Source organism: Sardina pilchardus, chromosome 2 (assembly GCF_963854185.1).
Source record: "Sardina pilchardus chromosome 2, fSarPil1.1, whole genome shotgun sequence".
Classification (NCBI taxonomy): Eukaryota; Metazoa; Chordata; class Actinopteri; order Clupeiformes; family Clupeidae; genus Sardina; species Sardina pilchardus.
The window spans coordinates 44332080-44345690 of record NC_084995.1 but is presented as its reverse complement, the minus strand read 5'-3'; the positions used below and the strand labels follow the sequence as shown (position 1 = coordinate 44345690).

General features: G+C 44.1%; 2 protein-coding genes across 4 annotated transcripts in view; both read left to right on the top strand.

Moving 5' to 3' along the window:
- Window positions 1-12235, top strand: part of crema (cAMP responsive element modulator a) — an 18071-nt gene extending 5836 nt beyond the window's left edge. For all 3 annotated transcript variants that reach the window (XM_062530737.1, XM_062530738.1, XM_062530736.1), the window contains exons 6-8: window positions 129-314; window positions 8152-8308; window positions 10819-12235. In XM_062530737.1, coding sequence (XP_062386721.1) covers window positions 129-314; window positions 8152-8308; window positions 10819-10963 — 488 coding nt within the window. In that variant the 3' untranslated portion in view covers window positions 10964-12235. The remainder of the gene's footprint in view (window positions 1-128; window positions 315-8151; window positions 8309-10818) is intronic.
- Window positions 1-13611, top strand: part of LOC134075211 (CD59 glycoprotein-like) — a 123069-nt gene that overhangs the window by 63759 nt on the left and 45699 nt on the right. The gene's annotated exons all lie outside the window — the stretch shown is intronic.

Sequence of the window (13611 nt, the reverse complement as noted above, 5' to 3'; positions counted from 1 at the left end):
TGTGTGTTGCTTACATGCTGCACTGTATGACTGTATGATGCTGGGGGTATGATGATGATGTATGACGATGATGATGTTGTGTATGATGCTGGGGATTGATGATGATGATGTCGATTTTCTCTCCCCAGTCACGATCAGCCAGGGGGGGGCTCTGCAGCTGGCGTCTGGGGGGGCCGAGGCCCTGGGGGGGCTGCAGACGCTCACGCTGCCCAGTGGGGGGGGCCCTCAGGCCGGGGCCACCATCCTGCAGTACGCCCCGCAGACCACCGAGACCAGCCAGTTCCTGCTGTCCGGGGGACAGGTGCTCGTACAGGGTGAGTGTGGGTGTGTGTGTGTGTGTGTGTGTGTGTGTGTGTTGGGATGTGTGTGTTGGGTGAGTAAATAAATGTGTGCCGTGTGTGTGTGTGTGTTGGGATGTGTGTGTTGGGTGAGTAAATAAGTGTGTGTGTGTCGTGTGTGTGTGTTGGGATGTGTGTGTTGGGTGAGTAAATAAGTGTGTGCCGTGTGTGTGTGTTGGGATGTGTGTGTTGGGTGAGTAAATAAGTGTGTGCCGTGTGTGTGTGTGTGTCTGTTAGGGTGTGTGTGTGTGTGTGTGTGTTGGGTGAGTAAATAAGTGTGTGTGTGTCGTGTGTGTGTGTTGGTGTGTGTGTTTTTTAGTGCTCTTTAGTCACTACATCCTATGAGTGTCCAGGCTCGGCCATGGGTGGAGCCAGAGAATGTCTAATAGGGGGAGAACGACCACTCGCTAAATACTTCCGCATGGTACTGCAACTAGAGGGCGATCGGGAGCAAGTGGAGAATGAATGGAGGTGAATGGAGTTTCTCCTAAAATCCACTTTTCTCTGGATATAATGTTTTGTGTAGAAATCGGAATATTGTACATGCGAAAGGGGGGTCAAAGAAAATACACACGGCTGAGTATTAGATTTTTCAAGTCCCTTAATTGTTCTAAAAAGCCTTTCAAAGGTGTCAATGACATCATTCATTAGCAGGATGCTAGTGTGTTATGGGCAACAACGACCAAGTCTGTGAGAAACCAAATGGTCATAAGTAATTGTTCATTCAACTTTCAACCTATAACCCATATTGAGCTTGCAGAAACTAAAATACAGTCTTCGATTTTTTAATCACAGTCAGGTGAAACAGACCAATTTAGCCGTCTAGCCCCATAGACCCCCATTGTTTGATCACTTGCTCGTGATCGCCCCTATTGGAACTGCAACAGGAACTGCAGGTACAATGGAGTTAATAGCGAGTGGACCGGCTCTCCATAAATGGGCTCTGGTGGAGCCTTTGTTGCTATTAACATATTTAGCTGCACACTTGATTGGCATTTTTTATGTATTGCTGACAGACAAACACTGATACACACAGGTGCATACACTACAACTCTCAAACACTGATACACACAGGTGCATGCACTAAAACTCTCAAACACTAATACACACAGGTGCATGCACTCAAACTCACAAACACTGATGCACACAGGTGCATACACTCAAACATGCATCCGTCCATTTTGAAAAAAATCCTAAAAGTGATAAACAACACATGCGGATTCAATTCTTGAAAATGCTTGAATTGAACCTTGAATGATGTGTTTTCAAGGTTTGAAAAGTGCTTTTGAATGAAGTCCTTGAAAATGCTTGAAACTGTATGTTAATTGTTTAGTCATAATAGTATTTAGTTGAGTGTTTTTTAACTTTCTTGCACGTTTTTAGTTGTGAGTTTAGCTAGCGCAGGGTAGTAAGTATCCTTGACGAGCCCCCATTTATGTTACGAATGAAAAGGTTTCACTTAAGAATAAAGATGAACCAGTAACACAAGTGAAGCACAGAGTATCAGTGTTTGGAAAAAGAGTTGTTTTTATTTCTCCGTATGCAGTACAGTGTAAAAAACACGGAACACAAGGGGAAAATTCCCGATGATCAGAAAAATATGTGGGGTAACAGACTAATAAGAGATGGTTGCAAACTGAGACAGAACAGGTAAAGTAAAAGGAACGCTCAATCTTACTTTCTGGTGTTTTAGCGGAGTGATTGCCTGCCTCCCGTTCATGGAGCACAGGCCGCTCCATGAAAAGTGAAAAAGTGAGTCTTCGGGAATCTTACTACCCTGCACTCGCTAAACTCACAACTAAAAACGTGCAGGAAAATTAAAACCGCTCAACTAAACACTATTATGTGTAAACAAGGTGCGGAGAACAGAAAAATACTAAACAAAAGAATGCCAGCCAGTCTGTTAAAAGCGAGGTCTGGAGAGAGAGAACCATCTTGAAACACGCCAGCCTTGTTTTCACGTCCGTTAGTTATATTGAAAACAGAGGGAGATAAACTGAATGCAACACCGTGCCACTCATGTCTCAAACATCTGCTCAGTTTGTGCTTTAATGTTAGCCATTTAATTACAGGCCCTACCAGTGGAAATAACAATGAAACACCCTGCATATGTACATGTTGTGCCATTTGGCAATACACTAAATTGTCTGCATGTCTTAAATGTCTTTAAAGTCGAGCTTTGTTGTCGTTGTTGTTGTTTTGAGGGGAGGGGGTTGTTTAATATTGACTCAGCCAGGTTAGATAGTTAGCACAGCATACTTCCAGATAGATGACACATTTTTAAACGTAAAACTTTAATTTCTTATCCTTGCTTGAATTTGATCTTGGAATAGGTATACGAACCCTGTAAACAAATTTGTAGTCTTGATGTGGGTCTACATCTTGATGTGGGTCTGGCTCGTCAGGCTAATAACATCCCATGACAAATGCAAAGCAAAGCATTTTTGTCTTTGGCTCACCCCACTGTCCCTTAGTCCCTCCACCATACGTATCATCAGACCTGCGGTTCTAGGCCTGGGGTTCTTTTCGATGTAGTCCCTCCACCATACGTATCATTAGACCTGCGGTTCTAGGCCTGGGGTTCTTTTCGATGTAGTCCCTCCACCATACTTATCATTAGACCTGCGGTTCTAGGCCTGGGGTTCTTTTCGATGTAGTCCCTCCACCATACATATCATTAGACCTGCGGTTCTAGGCCTGGGGTTCTTTTCGATGTAGTCCCTCCACTATGTGCCTTCCCCACCATTAGTGTTTATTTCCTCTGACAACAGAACACAATTACAGACACAGTCCCCCTCACAGTCAGTTCCTCCTGCCATTTACGTTGTGACTAACTAACAGGAAAGGATAAATAATCTATCTAACTATAAATCGTTTCTCGGAGACCCCGAGATGATACTCTGGAACAGTGATCCTTCCCCCACCACTGTCCTTACTGCATGCAGGCCCAGATAAACACTCAACAAACATCTTGATCTTAAACGTATTCAATGTAAATGGAATAGAAAAATTATGTTACAGATTGTGTGTACAATTTCAAGAGGTGCCTATAATTGAGTTTTTGTTTTTTTTGTCAACATATTTAAATATATGTATCCTTTTTCCAATCGATGGAAAGGGCTCTGTGTAGTCCGAGTCTGTAGACTGTGTTCAGTTGAGGTGTTAAGTAGCCGGTGGCTATGTTGTGGTGTGGTGTGTGGTGTATGGCATACATCTTTCTCTGTGTGTGTGTGTGTGTGTGTGTGTGTGTGAGAGAGAGAGAGAGAGAGAGAGAGAGAGAGTGTGTGTGTGTGTGTGTGTGTGTGTTAATGGGGACAATATCCTCCTGTTTGTTCTGCGGCTGCTTTTTGCGTCATCAAAGCTAAAAATACATCACTCACCCCTCCCTCCCTCCTTCTGTCCCTCCCTCCCTTTCTTTCTATCCCTCTCTCCTTCTCTCCTCCCCTTTCTCTCCATTGCCTTCTTGCTCTGCTTCTATCCCTCTCTCTCCCTCCCTCTATCTCTCTCTTACCCTCTTTTTCACTCACTCATTCACTAGATCTCTACCTCTAAGACTGGCTCTCTCTTTCTCTCTCTTTACTTCTTCTCTGCCTTTCTTTCTTTCTTTCTTTTCATCTTTCCATAGTTCTCTCTCTCTCTGTCTTTCTAAATCTGGTGTTGTCATGTTGCTAGACAGAAAACACACACACACACACACACACACACATACACACACTCATAACAACTTTTCCTCATCTTTTGTCCTTTCACACAGATGAATGTTTTTTTTTCCTGATTGTGATGTATGTACGTACATACACACACACACACACACACACACACACACACACATACACACACTCAACAACTCAACAACTTTTCCTCATCTTTTTGTCCTTTCACACAGATGTATTATGTTTTTTTTTCCTGATTGTGATGTATGTACGTACGTACACACACACACACACACACACACACACACACACACACACACACACACACAGTGTGAGCGAGGAGGCGGGATCTTTGGCAGGCTGTTATTCCCTGTGAGCTCAGCTGTGATGTCATTGTGATGTCAATGGCCCTAATTGTAAGCTGTGTGTCGTTGCCGTGGCGCCCACAGAGCTAGCGAGAGCAAGAGAGAGAGAGGGAGAGAGCGTCAGAGTGTGTGTGTGTGTGTGTGTGTCAGGCAGACGGACAGAGACGGAACGAGAGAGAGAGAGTTAGAGAGGCAAACGGAGCCCAAGCCAGTGCAGTAGCACAGCAGAGACGGAACACGTTCTCATCTGACAAGGAACCGACACACGTTAACCAAGGGAGAGGGAGAAAGAAAGAGAGAGAGAGAAAGAGAGAGAGAGAGAGAAAGGAATAAAGAAATAAAGGAGTGTGTAGAAGACGAAACCTGTCCCACTGGAGTACTACAGGCTACAGATGGCCGTGACGGGGGAGGAGACAGAGTCAGGTGTGTGTGTGTGTGTGTGTGTGTGTGTGTGTGTGTGTGTGTGTGTGTGTGTGTGTGAGCGAGAGAGAAAGAGAGAGAAAGAGGAAGAGAGTATGAGCGTGTGTATGTGAGTTTAGCGAACTCAAACATGGCTGTGTTGTCACAGTTGAATCCATGTGTTTTGAGGTGTGTGTTTGTGTTTACAGGTGACTGTCTCTCTGTGTGTGTGTGTGTGTGTGTGTGTGTGTGTGTGTAATATATGTGTGTATTTGCAAAAGTTTGTGCATTCATGTTTGCAGGGTTGTGTCTGTGTGTGTGTTTATTTGCTGTGTATATTTTGCTTGTGTTTGCAGGTGTATGTGTCTGTGTGTTTGTAGATGTTTGTGTTTGCAGGTGTGTGTGTGTGTGTGTGTGTGTGTGTGTGTGTGTGTGTGTGTGTGTGTGTGTGTGTGTGTGTGTGTGTGTGTGTGTGTGTGTGTGTGTGTGTGTGTGTGTGTGTGTGTGTGTGTGTGTGTGTGTGTGTGTGTGTGTGTGTGTGTGTGTGTGTGTGTGTGTGTGTACACCATTCAAAGGTTTGGGGTCACTAAGAATTGTCCTTGTTTTCATCATTAATGTTGTAAATGACTGCTGTAGAAAGTAATGGCTGGTATTTGATGCAATATCCACATTGCACATTATCAGCAACCATTCATCCAATGGTCCAAAGGCACGTTCTGTTTACTACTCTGATATTATTTTAGAAGGCTAGCTGAGAAATCGAGAGAACCCTTTTGCAGTCATGTTTATTATTCTGATATTATTTTAGAAGGCTAGCTGAGAAATCGAGAGAACCCTTTTGCAGTCATGTTTATTATTCTGATATTATTTTAGAAGGCTAGCTGAGAAATCGGGAGAACCCTTTTGCAGTCATGTTTATTATTCTGATATTATTTTAGAAGGCTAGCTGAGAAATCGAGAGAACCCTTTTGCAGTCATGTTTATTATTCTGATATTATTTTAGAAGGCTAGCTGAGAAATCGGGAGAACCCTTTTGCAGTCATGTTTATTATTCTGATATTATTTTAGAAGGCTAGCTGAGAAATCGGGAGAACCCTTTTGCAGTCATGTTTATTATTCTGATATTATTTTAGAAGGCTAGCTGAGAAATCGGGAGAACCCTTTTGCAGTCATGTTTATTATTCTGATATTATTTTAGAAGGCTAGCTGAGAAATCAGGAGAACCCTTTAGCAGTCATGTTTACTACTCTGATATTATTTTAGAAGGCTAGCTGAGAAGTCGGGAGAAGCCTTTAGCAGTCATGTTCATGATGTAATCTCAACACGGCTGTCCTGATTAAAACACAACTCAACTGATCTCAGCTGGTATTCTGTCTAGAATGGAGTGGAATGGACATTTTTATGTGACCCCAAACGTTTGAGTGTGTGTGTGTGTGTGTGTGTGTGTGTGTGTGTGTGTGTGTGTGTGTGTGTGTGTGTGTGTGTGTGTGTGTGTGTGTGCTGAGATGTGTGTGCAAGTCAAGTCCGACTCATTAAGTTATACTGCGTGTGTGTGAGTTAAGGTCTCTGTGTTTTGCTGTGTGCGCGTGTGAGTTAAGATCTGTGTATTGTGTGTGTATGTGTGTGTGTGTGTGTGTGAGTTAAGGTCTGTGTGTTATGCATATGCTTGTGAGCTGTCCGGGAAACAGAGGGTGTGTGTTTCAAAACTCATGTTTGCATTAACAGAAGTGGTGTTGCATCCTATGGCATAGTTTCATACACTCACTCACACACACACACACACACACACACACACACACACACACACACACACACACACACATACACACACACACACACACACGTTGTGTGGGAATAAGTTCCTTTAGTTTCAATACAGGGTTGCAAGAGGGAGAGATGGAGAGAGGGATGGAGGGAGAGTGAGTTAGGAGACCACTGTGGAGAGAGGAAGGGGGAGAGAGGGAGTGAGCTCCACTACTGTGTGTGTGTGTGTGTGTGTGTCTGAGTGAGGGGTGTAGAGATGGAGAGAGTTAGATCCTCTGGTGTGTGTGTGTGTGTGTGGAGGGAGTTAGATCCTCTGTTCTGTGTGTGTGTGTGTGTGTGTGTGTGAGAGAGAGAGAGCGAGAGAGAGAGAGAGAGGGGATGAGGGAGGGAGAGATGGAGGGAGGGAGAGATGGAGGGAGTTAGTGCCTCTACTGACGTCAGATCATTTCCTGGAAACGCAAGCAGACAGAGAAATGAGAGCGGGGGGAGGGAGGGGCGGGGACTAGCCACGCACACAGTGACGTCAGTGTACAGTCATGCTGTCTGCTAACACACACACACACACACACACACACACACACACACACACAAACTTGCACAAGCAGTTGCTAGCTTAGTCATTTGCCTAGAGGAAGTTGTAGGAATGTGTGTGTGTGTGTGTGTGTGTGTGTGTGTGTGTCTTTGTGTCTTTGTGTCTATTTACCAGATTGTTCAGTGAGTTACATTTTTGTTTTTAATCAATATACAGAGATGAGTGTGCTGTTGTGAATCTTGCTTTGCTGTGTGGATCAACATGATCTTACAATCTTTGTACATTAAATATAAAAATAATGAAAAATATACCTAGAACTTGGCAGAGTAGAACTCAAACTAATTCTTAATCTAGAGCACGTCACGTAGAATACTCACAGAACATTCTCATTCTAGAACACATCACATAGAATACTCTCCCCCTAGAACACATCACACAAAACATTCTCATTCTAGAACACATCACACAAAACATTCTCATTCTAGAACATGTCACATAGAATGCTCTCCCCCTAGAACACATTACACAAAACATTCTCATTCTAGAATACATCAAACAGAACATTCTCATTCTAGAGAACGTCACATAGAATGCTCTCCCCCTAGAACACATTACACAAAACATTCTCATTCTAGAATACATCAAACAGAACATTCTCATTCTAGAGAACGTCATATGGCTCTGGCCATAGACATTATATATCTATGGCTCTGGCTCTCCCCCTTGAAGACATTACACAGAACATTCTCATTCTAGAGCATAGAGCACATTACACAGAACACTCTCATTCTAGAACACGTAGCACAAAACATTAGAGATATCATCTACAATGTGTCCCACTGTGACCTCAGCCACACACACACACACACACACACACGATGTATACTCAGTTAATAGGGAATAGAAATGAGGAGAGCTTACATGGCCAAACTGGTGAGCCTACTGGTCAAAACACAGAGGATGTACCATAGAGTACACACACACACACACACACACACACACACCAGACATTTGACTGATGACTGAAGTGATTGATCTCATTTTGCACTGACACATTAAATCATGTGTGTGTGTGTGTGTGTGTGTGTGTGTGTGTGTAGCTGCTACAGGTGACATGCCCACCTACCAGATTCGCTCCCCCGCGTCCGGTCTATCTCAGGCAGTTGTCATGGCAGCGTCGCCGGGGTCAATGCACAGCCCACCGCAACACGCCGAGGAGGTTACGCGCAAGAGAGAGGTCCGCCTGATGAAGAACAGGTAAGAGACACACACACACACACACACACACACACACACACACACACACACACACACACACACACACACACCTGTATGGCAAGGGTGCTCAGCCTTTCGATCGTGGTCGACCTGTGCAAACTCTAACCCTAACCCCCATATTCAGTTCAAGCCGGATATTCCCAGCCATTCAATAACACAAACGGCCAATGAAATACATCTTACAAAATGACTTGATCTCTAGTTTTGACCCAATGGTTGTCATATCCCATGCTTGTTTTGGTCTCGGCAAGGCTATTAAGGGCAATCCCTCAGCACATCTCCGTCACATCAGCCCTATTTATTCATTTCCCAATAGGCTGCATAGCCTTGACACATACCAGCTTAAGAGAAAGAGCGAGGCACTTATACTTTTTTAAAAAGTATAAAAAGCCTTTAATATGATATGGCAAGCACTGGTTTTAAGCCTCACCCGGCGCAGAAGAGCACCTGGGCATAACTTGTTGGTGGAATGGGTTGCCCAGTGCTCTTGGTGGTGGAATGGGTTGCTTAGTGCAGTGTTTCCCACAGATTAGAAGGCAATGTGTGGTGGTCGCCCCATGTCGGGGGGGGGGGGGGGGGGGGGGGGGGGGGGGGGGTGCATTGCCTTTTTATCGCTCTCCTTTCACATAATGTATTTTTTTTTTTTACCAAGATGTGAAGCTTGTCTTTATTTGAAACACACACACATTATGTAATTATTTACATTATATAGGCCTATACTGACATTTCTGATATTCATAACAGCAAACTTTATGCAGATTATAGCCTACTATTCATATTACAACTCCACTTCTTAAATTCAGCTGTCTGGTTGAAGCCTCAAAATATTGTAAACATAGCAGGCTAAGCTTATCATACTCTACTGGTTGGACTGTTCAGTTTCCCCACATGTGTTTAAATTTCAAGGTAAGCTAATACTTTTTCTCCTTGGGACAGGCCCTTTTAAGTCTTGGAGTTGAAAAACATTGTTGGTCAGTCAACTTGAATGCAAGAGTTTTATTCAAATGTCTGCAGCATAGCCTACTAATGATGCTAACCGAATATAACAGTAATTTAGCTAGTCGTCTTCTGTGCGTCAATGCGTCCACGATTGTGAATGTTTTATTTGGATTAAATGTGCATGTTGAGGGCGGCTGTCCATTGAGCGGGCACGAGAGCGGGCCAAGGAGAATGAGTTTACTTCTACTGTTTGGTAATTAAGTTGCACGCATAGACTACAAAAGTTGCGGGAGAACTTTATGCTTCTACCCAAACATCGTCAGGTGCATCAGTGCAACCACCTACCACGCTTCCAGGGATGATCTTGTTGGTTTTCATGGAGACAGACAGCCGCGGTGTGCACGGAGGGTAGGGGCTGTGCGTGTGTGTGTGTGTGTGTGTGTGTGTGTGTGTGTGTGTGTGTGTGTGTGTGTGTGTGTGTGTGTGTGTGTGTGTGTGTGTGTGTGTGTGTGTGTGTGTGTGTGTGTGTGTGTGTGTGTGTGTGTGTGTGTGTGTGTGTGTGTGTGTGTGTGTGTGTATGAGAGACAGATGCGCGAGTGACAGAGAGGGAGCGCAGGGAAAGGAATTTCAGCTTTACGAATGCTGCGTGTTTTTCAATAGCGTTTCAACACAATAATAAATAAATAAATAAAAGAATAACGAAACGCAATATGTGGCGGCCGGTGCTGAATCTGTGGCGCACCGCCACAAATTTGTCTATGTGTGGGAAACACTGTAGTGCTCTTCATTCTAATGGTAGTTTTGAGTCTTTCAAGAAGAGTCTGAAGACATATCTATTCTATATGCACTTAGTCTATTAACGTTTCTCATGATTAATGTTTGTATTGTATAGCATTAGGCCATTGATTAAATTGACATTGTTTTTATTATTGCTTATTATTCCATATCCTGTATATCTGTAGGTACCGGTAATGACTATATATGTGCGTACCGGTATGAGTATGTACCGATAATGACTATGTGCGTACCGGTATACTGTATCTGTAGGTACCGGTAATGACAATATACAGTATGTGCGTATCGGTATGAGTATGTAGCGGTAATGACTATATATGTGCGTACCGGTATATCTGTAGGTACCGGTAATGACTATATATGTGCGTATCGGTATGAGTATGTAGCGGTAATGACTATATATGTGCGTACCGGTATGAGTATGTAGCGGTAATGACTATATATGTGCGTGCCGGTATATCTGTAGGTACCGTACGCTTTCTATTTGGCTTACTAGATCTCGGGCCACTATCAGCTGTACAAACCTTGGGTCAAGAAAGGTTGAGCACCCCTTCATTAGATTAACATACAGATATTCGGCACACAGACATTTGCATACATACCACAGACACACACACACACACACACACACACTAACACACACACACACACACACACAAATAATGCGCATAACATATTGAAAACACATTGGACAGTTGTGTGTCACTGTATAACTGTGTGTGTGTGTGTGTGTGTGTGTGTGTGTGTGTGTGTAGAGAGGCTGCTCGTGAGTGTAGGCGGAAGAAGAAGGAGTATGTCAAGTGTCTTGAGAACCGTGTGGCCGTGCTGGAGAATCAGAACAAGACGCTCATCGAAGAACTGAAAACTCTTAAAGACATCTACTGCCACAAGGCCGAATAACACACACACACACACACACACACACACACACACATTACAGTCTCAATCATCTACTGCCACAAACGCATACCATACACCACAAACACACACCACGCTACACAAATACTGCCTTACACACACACACACACACACACACACACACACACACACACTTCCACATCTACTGCCATAACTCAGATTAACATTTATTAATACACACTCAATCACACACAAACACACAGTTTTTAAAGACGGCTGAAAAGCACACACATGCGCGCGCACACACACACACACACACAGAAGATGACGTGTGTGACGTTTACAGATGGCTTTCCTATGAACTACCTACCAGCGCTTTCTCCTTATTGTTTCTGTCACACACACACACACACACACACAGACACACACCTTCTCACCTCACTGCTTCTCTCAGCTGTTGTTGCTCTGGCAACCATGATGCATTTAGAGTGCTTTATCTAAGTGTGCTCAGCCCCCCTCTCCAAACACACACACACACACACACACACACACACACACACACACACAGAAGCCCACAGTGTTCTTTTGATTGTGTGTTGCATTTGTTGGCATTTTATGGAAATCAGACACATGCTCTCTTTTTGTCACATACCCTCAAACTGTCATTCTCTCTCTCTCTCTCTCTCTCTCACACACACACACACACACACACACTAATTTCCTTTCTCTCTCACACACACACACCTGGTCAGATATCTGATCCTACCCTCAGTGAACAGAAAAATCTCAGGACTTTTGGTCTATACACACACACGCACACACGCACACACACACACACACACACATACACAGAGAGAGAAACCAGCTGTACTACTATGACTAGGGGTATGTGCTCCTGTGTACTACTGATAAGCCTATACCCGCATGTAGAGAGTGTGTGTGTGTGTGTGTGTGTGTGTGTGTGTGTGTGTGTGTGTGTGTGTGTGTGTGTGTGTGTGTGTGTGTGTGTGTGTGTGTGTGTGTGTGTGTGTGTGTGTGTGTGTGTGTGTGTGTGTGTGTGTGTGTGTGTGTGTGTGTGTGTGCGCGTGCACGCGTGTGTGTGTGTGTCAGGGGGGGTATAGGGGGCATCCAGTGGTATATTTGTTTTAAAGGTGACAGTCACACAGTCCCCTTTTGCATCGGTCCTAGCTGTTAGCCATTTAGCTTTTGTTCAGACTTGCGTTTCTAACCTGCCATTCCCCTGTTATGCTGTGTAAAAAAAGAAAAAAATCCTGTACAATGTCTATTTTTAATAAAAATACCTTTTTGCTGAAATATTTCTTTCTCTCTGTCTCTCTGTCTTACACACACACACACACACACACACACACAGAAACAGGAAGGCAAACTCCAACAAAGGAGGAACTGATATGTTGATCTGACAGGTAGGGCCAAGCCATAAAACTTTCACACACAGACACACACACACACACACTCTCTCTCTCTCTCTTCTCACACACGCTCTTTCCTTTCCTCCCTCACTCAGACACACACAGTCCCTCACACAGACACACACACACACACACACACACACACCCTCTAAAATTGCATTATTGGCACAACAAAGGGGCACGTATTGCCAGAGTAGGATTAGCCTGTCCCCATCATATACATCTCATAGGCTAGCCTGTCCCCATCATATACATCTCATAGGCTAGCCTGTCCCCATAATACATCTCATAGGCTAGCCTGTCCCCATAATATACATCTCATAGGCTAGCCTGTCCCCATAATACATCTCATAGGCTAGCCTGTCCCCATGATATACATCTCATAGGCTAGCCTGTCCCCATAATATACATCTCATAGGTTAGCCTGTCCCCATAATACATCTCATAGGGTGCCTTCCATGTAACGATTTATATGGCTTCCTTCCTCCCTCGATCCTCGCCCCGGTCATAGCCCCTCCTACTAATGAATTTTGCGAAGGAAACGACGAAGGAATGAGCGGAGGATGGAGGAACGAAGCTTGATGAACTGCGCAAATGAGACGTCCTCGACTGCATACACACCATTTAGCACGTGCGACGTCAGTGTAATAGGGCGGATCCAAAAGACGCGCCGACATCTGTGTGCATGCAACTGGTCAGCTCTTCTGCTGATAAAAAAGGACATTTACAACATTGTGTTTTGAACTCAACACATAACGCATAATTTAAAATCACTAGGTCCGACATGATGCTTTTTTGTGCAGTTACACAAAATGTTTCAATGGCAAATGTTGATAAGGACGTTCAAATAATGAACTTATTGTTCGTTAGGCTACATTTATGTTTCTTCATGAGCCCCTAACATAATCCCACTGTAGCTTTTAGCATCAACTTCACACGCCATAAATAACAGACAACATTTCTATATTTCTATATTTTTAAACGTTATACAGGATACGTCATCCATGCGTAGCCACAGAACGCCCATCTCCGAAATAACACTTCCGCGTGGGATGGTCTTATGTTTCCTCTCGTATCGGGATTGCCACCTCCCTCCTCTGTCCTCGGTCTTGCCTCCTCTGCTTGCAATTACATGAATGAGATGTCCTCGTGCCCTCGACTGTGAGCGATTTCCGGTGAACGAGGATCGAGGGAGGAAGGAAGCCATATAAATCGTTACATGGAACGCACCCATAGGCTAGCCTGTCCCCATAATATACA